Source organism: Serinus canaria, chromosome 12 (assembly GCF_022539315.1).
Source record: "Serinus canaria isolate serCan28SL12 chromosome 12, serCan2020, whole genome shotgun sequence".
NCBI classification, from domain to species: Eukaryota; Metazoa; Chordata; class Aves; order Passeriformes; family Fringillidae; genus Serinus; species Serinus canaria.
In genome coordinates, this window is record NC_066326.1 from 12,829,107 (window position 1) to 12,847,033 (window position 17,927).

Consider the following 17,927-nt stretch of genomic DNA (forward strand, 5'->3'; position numbering starts at 1 on the left):
GGAATACAAATGCAAGAGGTAAACAGCTCGGGGCTTTTTATTAGTTTATTCCAGGCGATCTTTCTTGTTTTACTGCGCAGCTCCTCCCCCTTTTACAGTTTTCTGCTATTCTTTACTAATTCTAGTGATTTGAGAAATGACCTTTAACCTACGCAGTTTGCAGACTCCTAAAGGGGATAATTGAAATGCCACAGTAAACCAAAGGCAATAAAATATTATTTACTAGGCATAAAACTAAGGTTGGTCTTCTTAAAGAAACGAACAGCCCCCTTATTCCTTCCCCCTCCCCGGACCTGGTGCTACACCTAATTTATAAATTCCTCACCAGGCGTCCCGAGCAATGAACAGCAGCCCGGGCAGTGAGGATTCCTAATGGAAAAGCTCTTTGGATATTAGAGAGTACAGAAACCTGCCGGGAGGGATGCTGCGGCCTCGGGCCCCGCCGGGGCGCTCAGGTGTGGCAGAGTGCGGGGCCGGTCCCCGGCCCGAGTGGGCCGAGGGGGCTCCGCTCCCGCTCCGCGCCCCTCTCGGCGGCCCCCGCAGCGCGGCTCCCCCCGGGCGGGCTCGGGGGGCCCGCCAGAGCGACTGAGGGGGTGGCCAGGGGGGCGCAGGGCCGAGGGGGAGCCGTGGCCATCGGGGCCCGGCAGGGACAGCCGGCCCGTCCGGCTGGTGCCGCCGGAGCTGCGCTTACCTGACGGGCAGCTCCCCGGCGGGGCGGACGAGCTCTCGGCTCGGGAGCAGGTGGGCAGCGGCTGGGGCCGGCCGGGATGTGACTTGTCCCCCATCGGGGCCGCCCGAAGGGATTTTGTTTGCACTGGAATGGCTTTGAGGGAGTGAATGCATTTATTGATAGCGGAGCTGCTCTCGCAGCCTGGTTGGATTTCCCAGGGCTGCTTTGATAATGTGCCCCCTCCCCCGCATCCCCTCGTGGACCCGCAGTAGCAGACGGATACAGGGGAAACACTGCGGAGTTACGGTGCGGTTGGGGGAACGCTCCCATTTCCTGTGCTTGGGTGCACACGGGACGGGAGAGGTGCAATAAAAACCCGAGGGCTGCAGAGCAGGCAAAGAACGGGGAGGTGCAAAGGGCCCGCGAAGCCCCTCTCCCCTGTAGCTCTCGTTGGGTCTTACTTTATTTAATCCAAACAGTTTTGTCAACAACTTGCCAAATTTACAGCGCCAAAAAGCCGCTGCAGGAGGAGGAACACGAGCCGTCGAGCTCGCTCGGTTCCCTCTGGCAGGCGGCACACGCGGCCGCCTCCGCGCCTCGGAGCATGCGACAAGCAGGGCTTGTCACCGAGCCGCCCGGCAGGAATGCTGGGCAGCCGCTCGGCGCGGCCATGTGCGCCGCACATTGTGTGCACATGTGTGCGAGGGGGAGCGCCGCGGGGGCGGCAGAGCCCGCCTGTGTGTATGGGTGTACATGTGCGTATGTCAGTGTCCACGGGTTTGCAGGGGTGTACATGTGCCCCCATCCCGGCCCAGGATGTGCTCATCCCGGCCGGCGGTGCTGGAGGGGCCGTGCTCCCCCGCACGCACCCCGGCAGCCGGAATGGGCGCACGGGGCACTGCTTTGCCCTCACGGGGCTTCACGCCAGGCTTGACCAGCAAGAACGGCCCGGTGGTGCGGGACTCAGCGGGGCGGACGGGCCGGGCCGGGGACACGCACAGCGGGCGCTCGCCGCCCGCCCCGGGGCCGCGCGGGGTCCCGCTCGCTGCCGTACAGCTTTAAAATCCAGCCCCGTCTGCAATAGGCCGGCCCTGGGCGCATGCGCTGCCGAGAAAGTTTTCCAGCTGCCGTTGGCTCTCTTAACTTTTTTTTTCTTTTCCTTTTTTTTTTTTTTTTTTTTTTTTTTTTTTTTTTTTTTTCTCTTTCGCAGTTTTAAGCAGCGGGGTGAAGAGGAGCGAGGGAGAGACGCGGGGGGAGCGGGGCCGGCTGCAGCGGGCGGGGGCAGAGTCCCACGGAGGAAGGGTCGGCTGGGCTGCCGCGACGCCGCCTGCCCGGCTTGCTCTCCCGGCTCTTGTCCCGCGTATCCCGCTCCCCGGCGCTGGGCGCCTCTGGCACCGATGGATTGGGGGAGCCGCAGCTCCTGAAGCCCGGACTGCTCCCCTCCCCCTGCCCCTGCTCGCCTTGCAGGATCAGTCGCCCCGTAAGACAGGCAAACGCGTGCACAGCCCCCCTCCCCCTTCCCGCTTGTGCAGAAACTTCTTTTTCTGTTTGGGCTTTTTCTTCTCAGTGTAAAATGGAGGGAGCCGGCCCCGGGATGGCTCTGCAGCGGCGGACCCCCGGCTCTGCACCGCCCAGCCTTTAAGCAAGTGAAGGGGGCGGGCAGGGGGGAGCCCTGCACCCGCTCGGCTCCATCGTCCCCCTCTCGCGGGCCGGTCCGCGCCGAGCTGCGGAGGGGGCTGTCGGCGGCCCGAGCGCCGGCGGAGCCGGGTGGGAGCGCGGGGAGCCCCGCGGCGGCACCACCTGGGCTGGTAGGACGGATCGTCGCCCGCGGCGCTTTCGCTGCCGCTTGTGAAGATTTTTATTTGCTTCCGCACAATCACGCCCACGGGCGCTGTGTGCGTGTGTTGGGTTGGCTTTTTTTTTTTTTTTTGCTTTTTTTTTGGGTTTTTTTTTTTTTTTTTTACCTCCTTCTTCTTCTGCTGGTGGAAAGCCCTAATTACTGCGATTGCTGATGGACCTTGGAAAGAAGGCTGCACTGGTGCCCCGCTCCGCAGTCGGACACGCTCGGTTTGCGCCGGACAGGGCGGCCGCTCGCCCGCCGCCCCCCGCCAGCTCCGCGGGCCCCCGCGCTCCCCCGGCCGCGGCTCGGGACGATACCGCCCGGCTCCTGCGAGCCAGGATTTTACTTTCGTCTCGCCGTTTCTCCTCCCGCTCCGCTTGGATTACTTGGCTGCTCCCGCTCGGTGATCCCGCGCGATGGAGGTGAGTCCGCGCGGGGCGCGGGGGCTCCGCGCTGCAGGGGCCGCGGGCGCGCAGGGTGGGCTGCGCTCGGCGAGGTGCGGGGCCCCGGCGCGGGGCGGCATCTCCTCTCCTCCTCGGCTAGCGCCGGGTGCTCCTGCCTCTCCACTCTCACCCACCGCGGAGAATTCTGCTCCCCACTTGGGAAAAGCTCTTGTATTTTCTGCTTTTCCTTCTCTTTTTAAATTTCCCCCCGAAGAGAGGCTGCCCGCCGCAGGGACACTTGTTGGGCTCGCTCTGCCCGCGGCGTCCCGGTGCATCTTTCTGGCAGCGGCTCCTAACGCGAGTTTAAAGACATCTTTCCAAACTTCCCAAAGTTTCCCGAGGAGAATCGCTATGGAGGAGCCCAACGTCGGCGCTAATGGTGGCCTGTACCTTTAAGGAGAACTGGCTGGGGGCCAACGGAGGACCCGGAGTCAGCCTCCCCCCCCCACCCACCATTTAATTTTATTCTCAGTTTCTGGAGATTATCACTCTGCATCTGCAGCGGGTCCCGCCTGGGTCAGCGCGGAGGAGCGCGGCTCCTCGGGGTCCCCTTGGCGCTGCGAGGACTCCATGTTGGAAAGCCTGTTGGCTTTTTGTTGTTTGTTTGTTTTTAATTGTCAATTGTATGGTAAATGGGCTGCACTCGGAGGGTCACGGGGAGTTCAGCAGGGCCGAGGAGCGAAGCTGTCCCCGGGCGCCGAGGGAAGGACGCGATGTGCCTTCACCCCCGGGAAAACAGCCCCTCTGCGCCTCCGGTGGGGAGAGCTGGGCCGGGACCCGACCAGTGCCTTTCCGTGCAAACGTGAGACGTGGTCTGGCTCCTCCAAATGGCTGTGGAGACGCAGCGGGGAGCAGGGGGCGGCCGGGGGGGTCCCCGCGGAGCCGCTGCGCCTCCCGCGGTTTACAGCCCCCCGGAGCCGGGCTCTGGATGCCGCCTGCCCGCTGGTAGTGCTCCTAGAAAACCAGATGCCTTCGCAGGCTTTCCAGACACCCCGTGTAAAACAGGATCAGAGGCGATCCCGCGGTGCAGGGTCTGTAAAAGCCTCTCTTTTCATCTCGGCAAGGAGCGCGGGCTCCGCATGGGGTGCGTAAATACCAAAACCCAATCTCCGCGGCCCTACAAAGCTGAACACGGTGCCTCACACTCCCGAAACCCAGTGCTCCGTGCTGCTGGGCAGTCTGCTTTTTTTTTTTAATCTTTTTTCTTTTCTTTTTTTTTTATGTGGGCTTTTTTTTTTTTTTTGTGTGTGTGTGTGTTGTTTCTGGTGGTACCTTGTCATCTGCTGCGTGCAGAAGGGCCGGGCTCTCCCGCGGCCCCGGGCGCAGGTGCCTCCGCAGCCTCGCTGCTCGGCTCAGTGTGCGCAGCCCAGGAGGCGATGGCAGCGGCGCTGGGGCGCGGAGGTGCCGTCGGAAGGGCAGAGCCGCCGAGCGAGGCCGCCCCCTGTTGGGAGCGGGCCGCCACCGCTCCCCGGGCCGCTCGGGGGCTCCGAGCTCGGGGGGCTCGCGGGCCTTGTGGGGACAGAGCCCTTTGACCCTGCCGACCGCTTCTTGCAGCGGGGACGGCGCTTCACTCCCGGCTCTGTCCCGGCCCCTGTTCCCTCCGCGGCCGCCCGCCCCGCCGGGCAGCTCGGCGTGCCCGGGCTGGCTGCTGGGCCGGGCAACTGCACAGCTGTCGGCGTCCCGCATGGGCACCGGCTTCTCCGACCTCATCTGGGCTCGGGCACTTTCGTGGCGCTTCTTTTTCACTGTCACTTTTTCAAGAGCTAACGAGATGAAAAGAGCCCAGCGCGTTGTGCGCTGTTGGGTGTCGCGGCTTGCCCTGCGCACTCCTCGCTTCGCCTCGTCCCTCGCTCAACACGCCCTCGGCGTTCGCACCTTTGCCGGGACTGAGCCCCCGGGGGACGGGCGGGCTCCTTCTGCTGCGGGAGACCGGCCCCCGTTTACCCACCCCCAGCAGCGGGGACTTTGGGGGGCCTCGTCTCCCGCGGCAGGGGATGTTCAACCCGCACGGGGATGTTCAACCCGCACGGCGCGGGGAGGCTTCGCCCTCGTGCTGCAGCCCCCGAGCAGTGTCGGGGAGCGGCGCATGGGGGTCCCCACGCTGCGGCAGCTCCCCCGCGTGTGCCCGGGCCGGTTCCGTGTCCGGCCCCGCTGCCAGCGCTCCGCTCCTCTCGGCCCTTCGCAAACAGAAATAAATTAGAATTAAGAACACCTTCAGTTCAGCGTTAAGGGCCTTTGGAGAATGAATAGGGAAAAGGGAGCCCCCAAGTGTCGAAATGTCCTTTTTTTTTTCTGCTTTTTTTTTTTCCCTCCTTCCGAGGGGAGGGGAAATCAACGCCAGAAATGGCTCTAGGGAGAGAGTGAGAGAGTCCCGTGTGAGGACCAGACGGTGATCGCGGGACCTGTCGGGGGAAGCGTTTGACTTCCAAGACGGTTGTTGCAGGGTCCAGGTCGGGACGCGGAGCTGCCCCTTGTCGCTCCTGGTACCTCCCCGGGCCGGTACCGGCTCTGGGGCTGCCGTCGGGGCAGTCCCCGCGGTGCCAGCGCAGAGCTCGGGGCCGCCTCGGCGAGCGCGGAGGGCGGGAGCCTCCGAGGCTGCACCGAGATGTTTTAAGGGACGACGGAGAAGGGCGAGGACCGGCCGCATTATCCCCGGGCGGGAGCCCTCGGGCCCCCCGCGGAACCGACCCCTCGAGGCACCGGCCCCCCTCCCTGTCGGGCTCGCTTTGCAAACCTGAAGCCGTCTTTAGCCAGCCGCGAGCCCTTCGTGTCCCCGGCGCGGGCAGCGATGGGGTAATGCCCGGCCCGGGGCCCGCGGGTCGCTGTAGCCCCGGGGCAGCGGGGACGTGTCCCGTGTCCCGTGTCCCGTGTCCGGAGCAGCTCTTGCGCCTGGTCCAGTCCCGTCCCGTCCCGTCCGGCGGCGGGCGGGGTGCGGGAGCGGCGGGGCCGGGGCAGAGGGACGGGCGGGCGCCCCGGGAAGGCGGTGTCCGCAGGGGGTGGGGGCTGGCGGGGTGGGTTCTGCCCGGTGGAGCGGGAGCTGCGACGTGCCTGTGTCTGGCACCAGAGCCTCGGCAGGGAGAAGGGCCGGCGAGTCAGAGTCAAGTTAAAAGGGGCCCGGAGACTTCCGTTGTTTAAACTTGAATGCTCGAAAATGGTCTGAGAAGCAATAAACAATCTGATCCTTTTTCTCCCCCCTCTAGAAATCCAGTGCAGTATTAATCCACGGAGGTGCTGTGGGGACAGTTGGCAGTACAATGGCTTCTCAGTACCTCGTAGTGGCTCTGGCCGTTTTCTCCTCTTTTACCCAGGTTGTAATAGAAGCCAGCTCTTGGTGGTAAGCATCTCGTATCGACTTGCTTTTGAAAGGGGGTGTCAAGATTTGCTTGTTTCAATGTCTCTGTGTTCTTCTGTACTTTGTTTCTGCGGGAGTGCGGCCGGAGCGAGGGCAGCAGGGGAGAAGTGTGCTGGTTGGAATATGTTGAGTAGGAGAAGGAACGGGTCTGTCGAGTGAGGGTAAATGTGCAACATCTCGTGGTGTAAAACACAGTTTTTAGAGTGCTGTCTGGTGGATTCTCTGAATTTTATAATCTTTAAATCACTATAATTGTTTTTCTTTCAAAAGAGATGTTTCAACTCCCTTATGTTAGATGTTTTGCATGTGCAAGAGAAAATGCTGTCTTGCAAGGAAAAACTTAAAGTTTCGGTTTGAAGTTTTCTGTAACTGAAGTGTTGACAAATATATTTTGTTACAAAGGAATACGTTTAAATTCCTGCTTTGGCAGATTATCTGTATAGTGTTCAGTGTTGAGAGTTCTTGAAATGGGTGTTTCTCTGCTTTTTCCAGTGATGCCTTTTGGATTAATAGCTAATTTTTAATTGAAATGTATCATGTGAAGAGCACTTTAAGAATTAAGAAAACAAAGTTGATTTTGTTTAGAATGAATATACTTGCCTGTGTGTTTCTGTGTTGTCATTTGGAAGAAGCTAGACTCAGCCTGTAGCAAGTTTCTAACTTCTGGCTTGCTAAACGTTTCCCTATTTGTTTATAACAGATCAGATTGAAAAACCCAGACTGAAGTATAAAATATGTGTTAAGATAAATTGGGATTTGGAGAGCTTTTTTTCATTTTTGCTTTATTTATTTTCCTGGCCTTGCAATTGTTTGGAGCTCCTGGTTTTTTTACTGTGTCAATTTAAGCTGGTAAAAGACTGCCTCCATGCAAATCTTGCAAGTCTGTGTTGCACTTCAGTCTCTAATGTATGGTGATAACCACATGGGTGGAAACTAGTAACTTCTGTCCTGTTCTTAAAACAAAAGTTTCATATTTAAGTGCCTGGGGTTTTTCATCACTTGTTAACAAAAACAGGAGTTGTATGCTCACGTATAAGATACAGTTCTGTCTGGGATTTATAGATTTTTTTTAATTGCTTTATTTTATTTTGAAACCTTCTGTTTATTAATGCAAATCTTTCTTTGTGCAGGTCTTTAGGGATGAACCCCATGAACCCCATGAACCCTGTTCAGATGTCAGAGGTGTACATTATAGGAGCCCAGCCACTATGTAGCCAGCTAGCAGGGCTTTCCCAAGGACAGAAGAAACTCTGCCAGTTGTATCAGGACCATATGCAGTTCATTGGAGAGGGTGCAAAGACGGGCATTAAGGAGTGCCAGTATCAATTCAGACATAGAAGATGGAATTGCAGCACTGTGGACAACAACTCTGTTTTTGGCAGAGTCATGCAGATAGGTAGGAAGCAGCATCTTTATGATTAAACTCTTGTCTAAGGATATGTATGGCACACACTGTTCTGCACTTGAATCTCTTGCCAGGTTCTTACTGAGTACTGTATACAATCAAGTGTTTCTAAAAGTTGGCAGAGGAGCTGGATTATTTTTAGCTGGAGGTGATTTCCCACCACTGTCCAGCCATATGTCTTGGAAAACAAAGTAGGAATATATATTTGCATATGGGAATAGGGGAGGAAAGGAAAATGAGGCCCTGAAATCTCTTTTTTAGAAAACCTGAGACAAAACGAAGGCAACCTACAAGAATTAAAACCTGCAGCGTCTTGTAAAATTAAAGATATCCATGTCTAGTTCCAAAGTTAGCAGCTGGATAATAAATCGCTCTTGGTCCAGAGGTTAACTAAAAATTGCTGCTCTGTCGATTAGTGTTTATAGGCAATTCCTCCTTGCTTATTTCCAGATATAGTGGGTTTTTTCTCTCTTTTTAAGGAAAACAGATTTATTTTTAAATTACTGTAGCAGGGTTATTTTAATGAGATCAGTTCTATCATCTAAAATGTGTGATTGTCCTTGTAACTGACATTTAATGGAATCACATCCACGGTGAGAGACAGATTCTTGTTTAACATTTATCATAATTTGGTGGACACCCAACCCTTCCCCTATCAGATCCTCTCTGAAATGGCCTTCTCCAGTGCTCATGTGCTGCCTGACTTTATTAGCATTTAAGGACCTCATAGTGTTTTAAAGTCCTTGGCAAAATTTTAAGCAGTGCTATTCTGTTAAACGGGGTCCATGGTGAAACCTTCCTCTGACTTTCTCAAGGCAGATTGCTGATTTTGTGTAATCAACTGAAAAATGCCTACTTTCCTGGGTGACACTTGTGATGCTTTAAGTTGTGAGAGGTACACTTGCCAATGCAGCACTGCTTTTTAGTTGGGGTTGTAAAACAAAGCCTTTATGGCAGTGTTTTTCTGTCCTGCTTTAGAAAAAGAAAAAGTTTTAAAATTGGTTTCAATCTGGGTTTGTCTGTAAATGGGCTGACTCCAGTTAAGGTTGAAGGAATGCATCCATTCACATTTGGTCTCAGTTTTTGTTAAAAGAAGCTTTTATTTGGAGATTGTCAGACAAATAGAAAAAAAATTCTATTGCATGAAAGTACTGAATTGGAACATTTGATTATAGATAAATAACCTTCCCTAGGCTTTTTAAAGCACGGTATTAACCCCCCATGGAGGTTTTTTTTTTTTTACCTTACCCAAGCAAAAGTTTAAAAACATGAAAGCAAGCTTCTTCTGTACACCTCTCTGTGCTAGTAATCTAAAAAATGTGAGAAAATTAATCTGTTTAAAATTTAGGCCTTCATCCTTCAGCCCTTATTTATTATCCAAGCAAGTGAAAATTAGCTCAGGGGGACTGTTGGTGTGAAGGAGTGTACAGGATGGGGCCTGTGATTTGTGGTGTCTGTCTCTGGAATCGATATTTCTGCCCTCCCCAAGTATGACAGATCTATTTAAAGGTGGTTCCTTTCAAGTTAAATCACTTTGCCGCACCCTTTTGCTGGATATGACTGTATTAGCTGATGTCTACACAGCAATTCATCATGTAATTAAGCCACTTACTCTAATTGCAGATGGAAGCAAGGTTAATGGCCATATTCAGGAGTGAGAGCATGAAGAGTGTATTCAGTGAGAGCAAGGAAGGAGGTGCAGCAGTTGCAGTATTTCACGCTGACCCTCAGTAATGACCAGTTGGTGTTCCTCTGTCTGGAGGGACAAGTGGGCGCTTTCAGAGCCCGATTCCATTGACTTCAGCCTGCCATGCCCTGTGTGATGGGCTGTCAGGTGCCCCTCTCTCCCAGCAGTGCAGGGGGCAGGCTCTGAGTGCACATTGTTTGGGAGATTCTGCCACGTGCCTTTGGTTGCGCCCCAGAGAGTTCCCGGGCACGGCAGTGCCCGCCGGCACAGCCACGGCCCCGTGTGTCAATGGACAGTCTTTCTTCCAGGATTTACCCTGCAGTCAGCTAAAGCTGTACAAATAAACCTGCCCTTGGGTTTGGAAACTTGCTCTGTGGCTTATTGAACTGTAAAATTTTAGGGCCTGTGTTCTGCATTGCTCTCCTTGGGTGCTGGTTCCCAGGTCAGGCCACGGTGCTCGCTGCCATCTCCTGGCTTTGTGGCCAGCCCTGTGCAGGCTGCACATGGGCTTTGCACACACACAGCTAAGTGCTAACAGGAAACAAAATCACTGGGTCCTCCCCCTACAGCTCTGTGTGGTTGGGGTCTAGCTTATTCTGCCTTCAGCCTGATGCTGAATGCTTTTAAAATGCAAGACAAAGAACATTTTGTATCTTATGTTCAGGTATAAAAAAAAAAAAAGGTTCTGTTCTTGCAGACTTATTCAGATCAAGTGTAAAGCTCAGCGCCTTGCTCTGTGGGTGGCTTCCTACAGTGTGTGTATATTGAACAGTTCCATTTCTATGTTTTATATATATGGGAGAGAGGGGACTCGAACGTGTTTGGAATGTGTGTTTGCTTGCCATGGCTACAATAGAGAGAAATCCTGGACTGTGGGAAAAGACAGATATGTTTGACAGTGAAGGAAAGCACAGTTGTGCCTAAAGACTGAAAAAAGAGGGGGAAAAAAAGAAAACTCAAAGTAACTCATCCGTGTGGAGCCATCACTCCTAATGTGTTCCTGGGGTCGATGACTTGAGGCACTGTTGGCTTGAAATGTACTTCAGCAGCTGATGCTATTTTATGATTTGCCTAAATGTTCAAGGAGGCAACTTGCAGGGCAACTCTCCTTCCTGTACCCAAGCCTTTCCTGCTCCTTCCCACTGAGAGTAAGTTCTTTAAATTTTGTTCCAGGTTAATTATGAAAACTAGTCAAAAATAGTCAGCTTTGTGAGTTTGAATCCCGCAGTAAGCGGCAGAGTTAGCCATGTGAAAGCATGAGTTAACTAAACATGCAGAAGAACAGAAATGGAATGGAAGAGGCGAGTCCTGTGGTCCAAAGCAGACCACGTTTCTTTCCTCTCAATATAGTGGAAATTTTGCTTAAGGAATTAATCCAAAAATGTGTGTTATAAAGCAAATGGGAACATTAAAATCTGTATGAGGTTCCCCCTGCTATAGTTTGCAGTAGATGCAAGGCTTAAGTCACCACATAAAGCCAATGTTTTTTTAACTGAAAATGCTACTCCTGTAACCCTTTATACCCACAATTCATATAGATACTCCCAAGAACAGGTGTCTGTGAGTATAGACCAGTGTAAGGTAGCAAAGTGCTTCTGATCTTTCTTAAGTCTCATCTTTGCTAACATAAGATTTCTGATTTTTTCCCATTTAAACCCAGCATCTATTACTAAAATTAATCCAGTGGATGACAGCTGTTGTATTAACAAAGCTGCTCTGATCTTGGTGTCATCTTGATGTTAAATATGAACCAGACTTCAAATTATTTATGTTTCAGAAGTGCTTGAAAGCTCCTATTAGATTTGACCTGTCATGATACATCTTGTACAAAGAGATTTTTTTCCTAAAATGTTGCTGTCTAAATATATGTGACTTGCCCAAAACACAGCCTCTTAACATCTTAGTTTTTCAAAGGCCCATGATATTCCCTAAGTAAAATCATGTGAAACCTAGACTAAAAACTAGCTTGATCCATTGATTAGACTAAAGATTAGGAATAAAACTTAAATCATATAAACAGAAAAAAAATATTTAGTCTATTCCTAGTCATTCCAAGAATCTTTCTTGGATGCTGTCTCTTAAGGAGAAAAACAAGCTTCAAGTGTTGCTCCGTGGTGCGAGTTTTGTGTTTGTTTATCTGCAAGCTTTGCTAGTTGTACTCAGAACTTGTGGCACGCTTGGAAAAGTGATTGGGGAAGTCAGACACTTAATGAGGTGGGATCTGATACTGTCAATAGGGGTATGTGGCCATGTCTTACATTATGGGTATTGTAACTTTTTCTTAACGAAAACTGGAAACTTGAGGTTTTCCATTTCCATTTAAGGGCACCAGATACAGGAGAAAACCTTCAAGGCCACCTTGTGCCAAGGGTTTTTTCTTCCCTATAATTTGTAAAAATGATTGTCCATGGGCTCCCTTGCCATATTCACAAGAGCTGAAGTGGTGGATAATAACCAGCACAGGTTGTTGTTAGTTTTAAATAGTCTCCTCCAGAAGTGTCTGGCTAATGTGTAAGGTGAAAAGTTGTGTGTTATTCTGCTGTGCGTTTCTTTCAATACTGTGAGACTTCGTAAATTGCTTGAACTTTAAATAAATTGGAATAGGTGGGTGAAGTGCATCAATCACATTTGAAAAGTAGTAATTTAAGAACCAGACTTTTCAAAGTTGTATTTAACATCTCTTTCTTCTGAAGGACAGGGAGCCTGTTACCCTTCCCTCTCCTCACATGCAGGCATGGCTGCTTTGGCCCCGCTGGCCTCGTGGCCCAGACCCACCTCCACTCTGCACTTTCATCCAGGCATTCACCAGCATGAAAGAGGAGTGATTTCTGCCCTTGACAAACGGTGTGCTCACATGGCTTGGGTTGGCTTGGTTCTTTCAGAGTGAGGATGTTTTGGGCAGCGTGGTTCAGGGTTACTCTCCCTTTTACCGTGCGAGTGAGCTCGGTGGCTCTGGAGAGCCTTGGTCCTCCTGGCCCATCAGCGGGCTGGGAGCGGTGGCCGTGCCCTAACCCCGCTTGTGTCTCCGTGCAGGCAGCCGGGAGACGGCGTTCACCTACGCGGTGAGCGCGGCCGGCGTGGTCAACGCCATGAGCCGCGCGTGCCGGGAGGGCGAGCTGTCCTCGTGTGGCTGCAGCCGCGCCGCGCGGCCCAAGGACCTGCCCCGGGACTGGCTGTGGGGCGGCTGCGGGGACAACATCGAGTACGGATACCGCTTCGCCAAGGAGTTCGTGGACGCGCGCGAGCGCGAGCGAGTTTACCAGCGAGGCTCCTACGAGAGCGCCCGCATCATGATGAACCTGCACAACAACGAGGCCGGCAGAAGAGTGAGTGTCTGCACCACAGCGTGTCCCCCCACGCTGCTCCTCACCCCTTCTCTTTGGGAAAACCGGGGCACAGAGCAGCCACCGTGGCTCGTCTTTGGTTTGACGCGCACAACGAGCAAACGGCAAACACGGGGTGTGGGTGGGTGGGGAGGGCGTGAGTTGGTGTTGCTTTGGGTTGTCTGACAGTCCTGTTGCTTTCCTCACGGGGGAGGCTGGGACCAGAGCGTGTTGTGTTTCCCTCTGTATTGTTTCGTGAAAAGTGCCCTGCTCGCTATGGGTTCTCTGTAGAACAGAATTTTATTAGTTGGTATTTCCAACCAGGACAGTGTGTGTTGGAAGGAAGAGGGGTGTGCTGGGCTTCCCAGGCTGGAATTGTGCCACAAGATTGTTCTGACTTTTTTTCTTTTCCTGGTTTAAGAGTATGTGAAAAGCTTCTCTATGCTATTAGAAAACATGGTCTTTGGTTGAACACGTCTTCATGGTTTCTTTAATCTCAAAAATGCTTTAAATGAATGGATGTAAATTTTTTTTTAATAGTCTGAATATGAAGAGCCAAAATCATTATTTTCCTAGAGCTTGAAGTGCCAACAATAGTCAGCTGAGACTTTGCACTTGTGTTCTAAAGTGAAGAGGGATGAAAGATAATTGAAAATTAATAGTATTTAAATGTAAGAGGAGGGTGTCTGAGAGCAGTGGACAGGCCAATTACTATAAGCGAGAAGAAAAATGACACTTTCACAGTTGCTTACGGAGACTCGAGGAGTTTTTTCCTTCCTCAGCCTCATCTGTGCAGTGCCATTTGGCAGTGTTAAGAGTCTGTAACTGCTGGGTGGAAGCTGTCTACAGTATCATCTAATGTGTCAGACCCCAGGATTTTTGGGGCAGTGTCAACACTGACTCTTATTTTATTTGTACAGGGCAAATGACTGAGGTTTCCCTGCCAAAGCTTTGTAAAGAGGATATTGCTATGTAGCTCTGACTCCCACCCATAGGTGTTTGGGGGTTTCTTCTTGGATGAAGTCTCTCTTCCAGAGCAGTGTTTGGGATAGGAGGAGGATGCCGAGCCAAGAGTAGACAATCAGCTGCAGCTGAGCCAGGAGCAAGAGGAATCTTAACTCTTTCCCTAATTGCAGCCTCAAGCAGAGATCAATAGGGACAGTAACTCAGATAGAAAATAAGGAGATGTTTTACATTTCTCAATGAAACAGCAAAATCCTTTGCTGGCGTGAGAGCGAATTCCTAAAATTTGATTGCAGCCTAAGTGATGCTGCTGTCTGGGCTGTTGTGGGGAGAGGCTGGTGAGACTCTCCTCTCCTCCTCCTTCTCCTGGCTCTTTGGGGTGCTGGGGTGCATGGGTTGTGTCAGCTGACTCATCTTTCCCACTGAATAGGAGGAGGGGAGAGGATGCCAAGGTGAACACTGTGGAGGGGCTGGTGGGAATGCGACAGAGGGCAGGAGATGAGGGGTATAAACGCTCTCACAGCCATGCTAGTCTTTGATCATGGTTCTTGCTTCTCTCCCCGACTCCTGCAGACGGTGTACAACCTGGCTGACGTGGCCTGTAAGTGCCACGGTGTCTCCGGCTCCTGCAGCCTGAAGACCTGCTGGCTGCAGCTCGCCGACTTCCGCAAGGTGGGCGACGCCCTGAAGGAGAAATACGACAGCGCCGCCGCCATGAAGCTCAACAGCCGGGGGAAGCTGGTGCAGGTGAACAGCCGCTTCAACGCCCCCACCATCCACGACCTGGTGTACATCGACCCCAGCCCCGACTACTGCGTGCGCAACGAGAGCACCGGCTCCCTGGGCACCCAGGGCCGCCTGTGCAATAAGACCTCGGAGGGCATGGACGGCTGTGAACTCATGTGCTGCGGCCGGGGCTACGACCAGTTCAAGACGGTGCAGCGAGAGCGCTGCCACTGCAAGTTCCACTGGTGCTGCTACGTGAAATGCAAGTTGTGCACAGAGATCGTGGACCAGTTTGTGTGCAAATAGGGCACGGACGAGGTGGGAGGAACTGCAGCCGCCTGCCAGCAAGGGGTGCAGGCGGCCCCTCTCCCTTTCTGCAGGACTATCTCCACTTTATTTATAGAGTCCAAGGAGTTTTCGTCTTCTTTTAAGAAAATAAAAAAAAAAAAAAAAAAAGAAAATTAAAAAAAGGGCGGGGAAGGGAAAAAAAAAAAGAAAGAAAAAAGAAAAATATAAAGGTTGCAAAGAGAAGTGCCTGGAAACCCTCTCTGCGTCCATCCCAGAACTGTGTGAGGCTTATATTTTTGGCAATAATGGGGGAGAATCTGAGAATATTTATTTTACAAAGTTAAAAAAAAAAATAGTTGACTTTTCTTACAAACAATAGACTAGTTTGAGGGGAAAAGCCGACATATCCTAATTTAGATCTATGGAACGTAATACATGTGCAGTAGACAGAGCAACCACGTAATGTGCTTGGGATGTTAGAACCATCCTTATGGATGTGAGGAACACACAGAGCTGTCCATGACTTTTAGGTTCAGACACTAGAAGTTCCTAGAGTAGGGTGTATAAAGCTGTTCAGTGCATGTAGGGCTCTGTAAGTAAGGGGTATGTTCATCACAAGGTGCCGTGTCGGTTGCCCACCAAGGGTCACCGGAGGGCAAAGAGCAAAGGATCAGAAAGGCTTCAACTGCGCTATCCCTGACTCACCGGGGCTGGCAAGAACCGAGCAAGACAGGAAAAAACCCAGAAAAAACAAATCTGCCTTGGTGAATAATAAAGATATTCTTCAAGGCAAAGCTTGGCCTCATCAGCTAATTGTGACGTTCGAGTGTCTCGTGTGGCGGAGCAGCGCTTCCCTGGCGGGCGTGGAGCAGCCCGGGGCAGGCTGCCCGCAGCACCAGAGCTGGGCAATGCTCACAGACAGCTTTGCTTTCCCAGCCTCCAAAGCCCATGGAAAGGAGAGTTCCCCAAATTTGAAAATGCCTTAAAATGGTGTAATAGCTGGCTGTCTTTCAAAACACAGCTTGACAAATAACTCCTCTAATTTTATGTGAGAAAATAAATCATTAGATATCCGCTCTTGGAATGACTGATTTTAATTTTTTTCGCAGATTTTGGGAATGCTTTCACTCAAGGAGACAGTAGTTTCATATTTTAATAACATTAACTGACTATTATAGTTCAATGAAACGTTGCAGCAATACCAAATTTATCCTATGTCTTTAATACACATGCTTTAGATAATATACTGCAGATATACACTACAACTGTTCAGACTGTACTCGAGCAGTTACATATATATGGGAGAACTGTGGTCTCTGGTCTCTGATACTTCAAAGCTTTGTGTACATATATATTTTAATGATTTAGAAAAAAATAAACCATCTAAATTAAAGGGGCAGTTCATCCCTTATTTTCTTTTTCAGATCTCTTCAGGTGTTTAGATTGATTCTAAGCTTTTGGTGGGTTTTTATTTTTAATTATTATTTTTTAAGAACTTTTAACGTTCAGAAGTTTTAAGGATAATCACAAAGAAGTAAGCCTCTTCCCAGTTTCAGGACTTCCTTGGGTGGTTGGTAGAGGCAGCACCCTGCACTTGAATTGATACCAGTCTGGAGATCGCTTCTATTCCACTCTCACATTAAGGGCATTATTGATTATTGCTGAAAGGAGACACCTTGCAACTCCAAAATGTGCTGCATTCGGCCCTTGCTTTTCAGATTTTGAACAGGGAATTGTTATTTGTCAAACAATATGTGTTTCCCCCATGCTGTGTAGTTACACAGGATTTCATCTTGGGTTCAGATGCCACTTTCCAACTCAGTCCCATCCTATAAGTTAAAGAAAATGGTTTTGCAGATAACAAGTGAGGAAAACCTTTCACTTTAGCCTAGTTGTACTAAAGCCTTGACTTTTCACAAGCCTTTAAGCTGTATCATTAAATTCATCTTGATCATTTATCAGCTTCTTAATGGCGCTTTATTGCTCTTAATTTATTGTACAAGGACATATTTACCCCTCATCTTCAGATGTTTGCAAAGAATATCTTTAAAGTAAGAGAAATAAATAAAGCACTAATTCATTGAATATGTCACTTTGGTTTTTATTGTACAAAAACCATGATCTTTTTTTTTTTTCATTTGCCGAATCACCTCATGTTCCTTTTTAGTGACTTCTGTCTCAGCAGAATTGAATCTCATGATCCTAGCTATTAAAACCCTATTTAATGTAAAATATTTTACCTGTCATTCAGATATGTAAATCTTCTATGTCCTTTCCTCTGTTCTGTACATTTAATGTACATATTTCTGTCTTGTGTGATTTGTATATTTCACTGGTTAAAAAAAAAAGAAAGGATTATGCCATAATTGAAGATAGACTATAAAAATAAAACTTTGGTTGTATATTGGGAAGTGGTTTTAATTATCTTTCAGAGAAGGGTTTGTTAAGACAACGAGCAGAGTTGATTTTTAAATCCATTACATGGTAAAACAGGGATGTGTTTGTTGGCCAAACATATAAAGTATGTTTTGAAGTTTTATTTCAATATTAAGACTTACAGATAAAAGAGGAAGACTTCTTAAGTAGAAGGGGAAAAAAACCCAAACCAGAAAACACACCAAAAATCCACTCAGAAACTGTGACTCTGAGCTAGGCAGCATTTTAGAGATGGACAACTGCTAAATTGCCAGTGGACAGGGACCTGGGTTGTTCCTTGTGTGCTTATGACTTCCAGGGCTGCCTTCAGGGATTTTGGGGCAGCTGCTGTCAGCAATGCCAGTGAGGGCAGCAGGATCCTGGGGTGAGCAAAGGTTTCCAAGAGGAAAAGCCCTCGAGGCTGGGTTGGTGGGGGTGGTTCCCCCACGTCGCTCCCACCGCCCTGGGTGGAGCTGCAGGGTGGAAGCTCAGCAGAAACTGAGTACAAATGAAGGGAAGAATCCTTAAAAAAAGCCAGGAAGGCAAAGTGCAGTGAAGGATGAATGAAGTATTCGTATTGAGGAGGTAAAGCAGAAAACAAAACTTAATATGAGCCCCAAGCTTTCCGTTTTGCCACTGACTTGTCTTTGAACTGATTTCTTAAGTGATGATTTTTGGTTTTTTGCTATAGGTAACTTGATGAATTAGTGGCCTTTCTTTACCTCACTTCTCCTCCTTTTTTCTTTTTTCTTTTTATTTTTTTCTTTTTTTTTTCAAGGATAACCTTCTAACATATCGAAACTCTTTCTGGCTGC

The 17,927-nt window shown here is 50.4% G+C and overlaps 1 protein-coding gene across 3 annotated transcripts; it reads left to right on the top strand.

Annotated features, from left to right (window-relative positions):
- The first annotated feature begins 2,794 nt into the window (after positions 1-2,794).
- WNT5A (Wnt family member 5A) lies at positions 2,795-17,108 on the top strand. 3 transcript variants are annotated; one of them, XM_030227972.2, is made up of 5 exons: positions 2,795-2,932; positions 6,154-6,287; positions 7,436-7,701; positions 12,431-12,723; positions 14,257-17,108. In XM_030227972.2, the coding sequence occupies exons 1-5, from the start codon at positions 2,927-2,929 to the stop codon at positions 14,713-14,715; spliced, it is 1,158 nt and encodes a 385-aa protein (XP_030083832.1). In that variant the 5' UTR covers positions 2,795-2,926; the 3' UTR covers positions 14,716-17,108. The 3 variants fall into 3 exon arrangements, with proteins under 3 accessions (XP_030083832.1, XP_009089297.1, XP_018770580.1); XM_009091049.4 differs by lacking the exon at positions 2,795-2,932 and adding an exon at positions 5,162-5,403; XM_018915035.3 differs by lacking the exon at positions 2,795-2,932 and adding an exon at positions 5,544-5,746.
- The last annotated feature ends 819 nt before the right edge of the window (positions 17,109-17,927 follow it).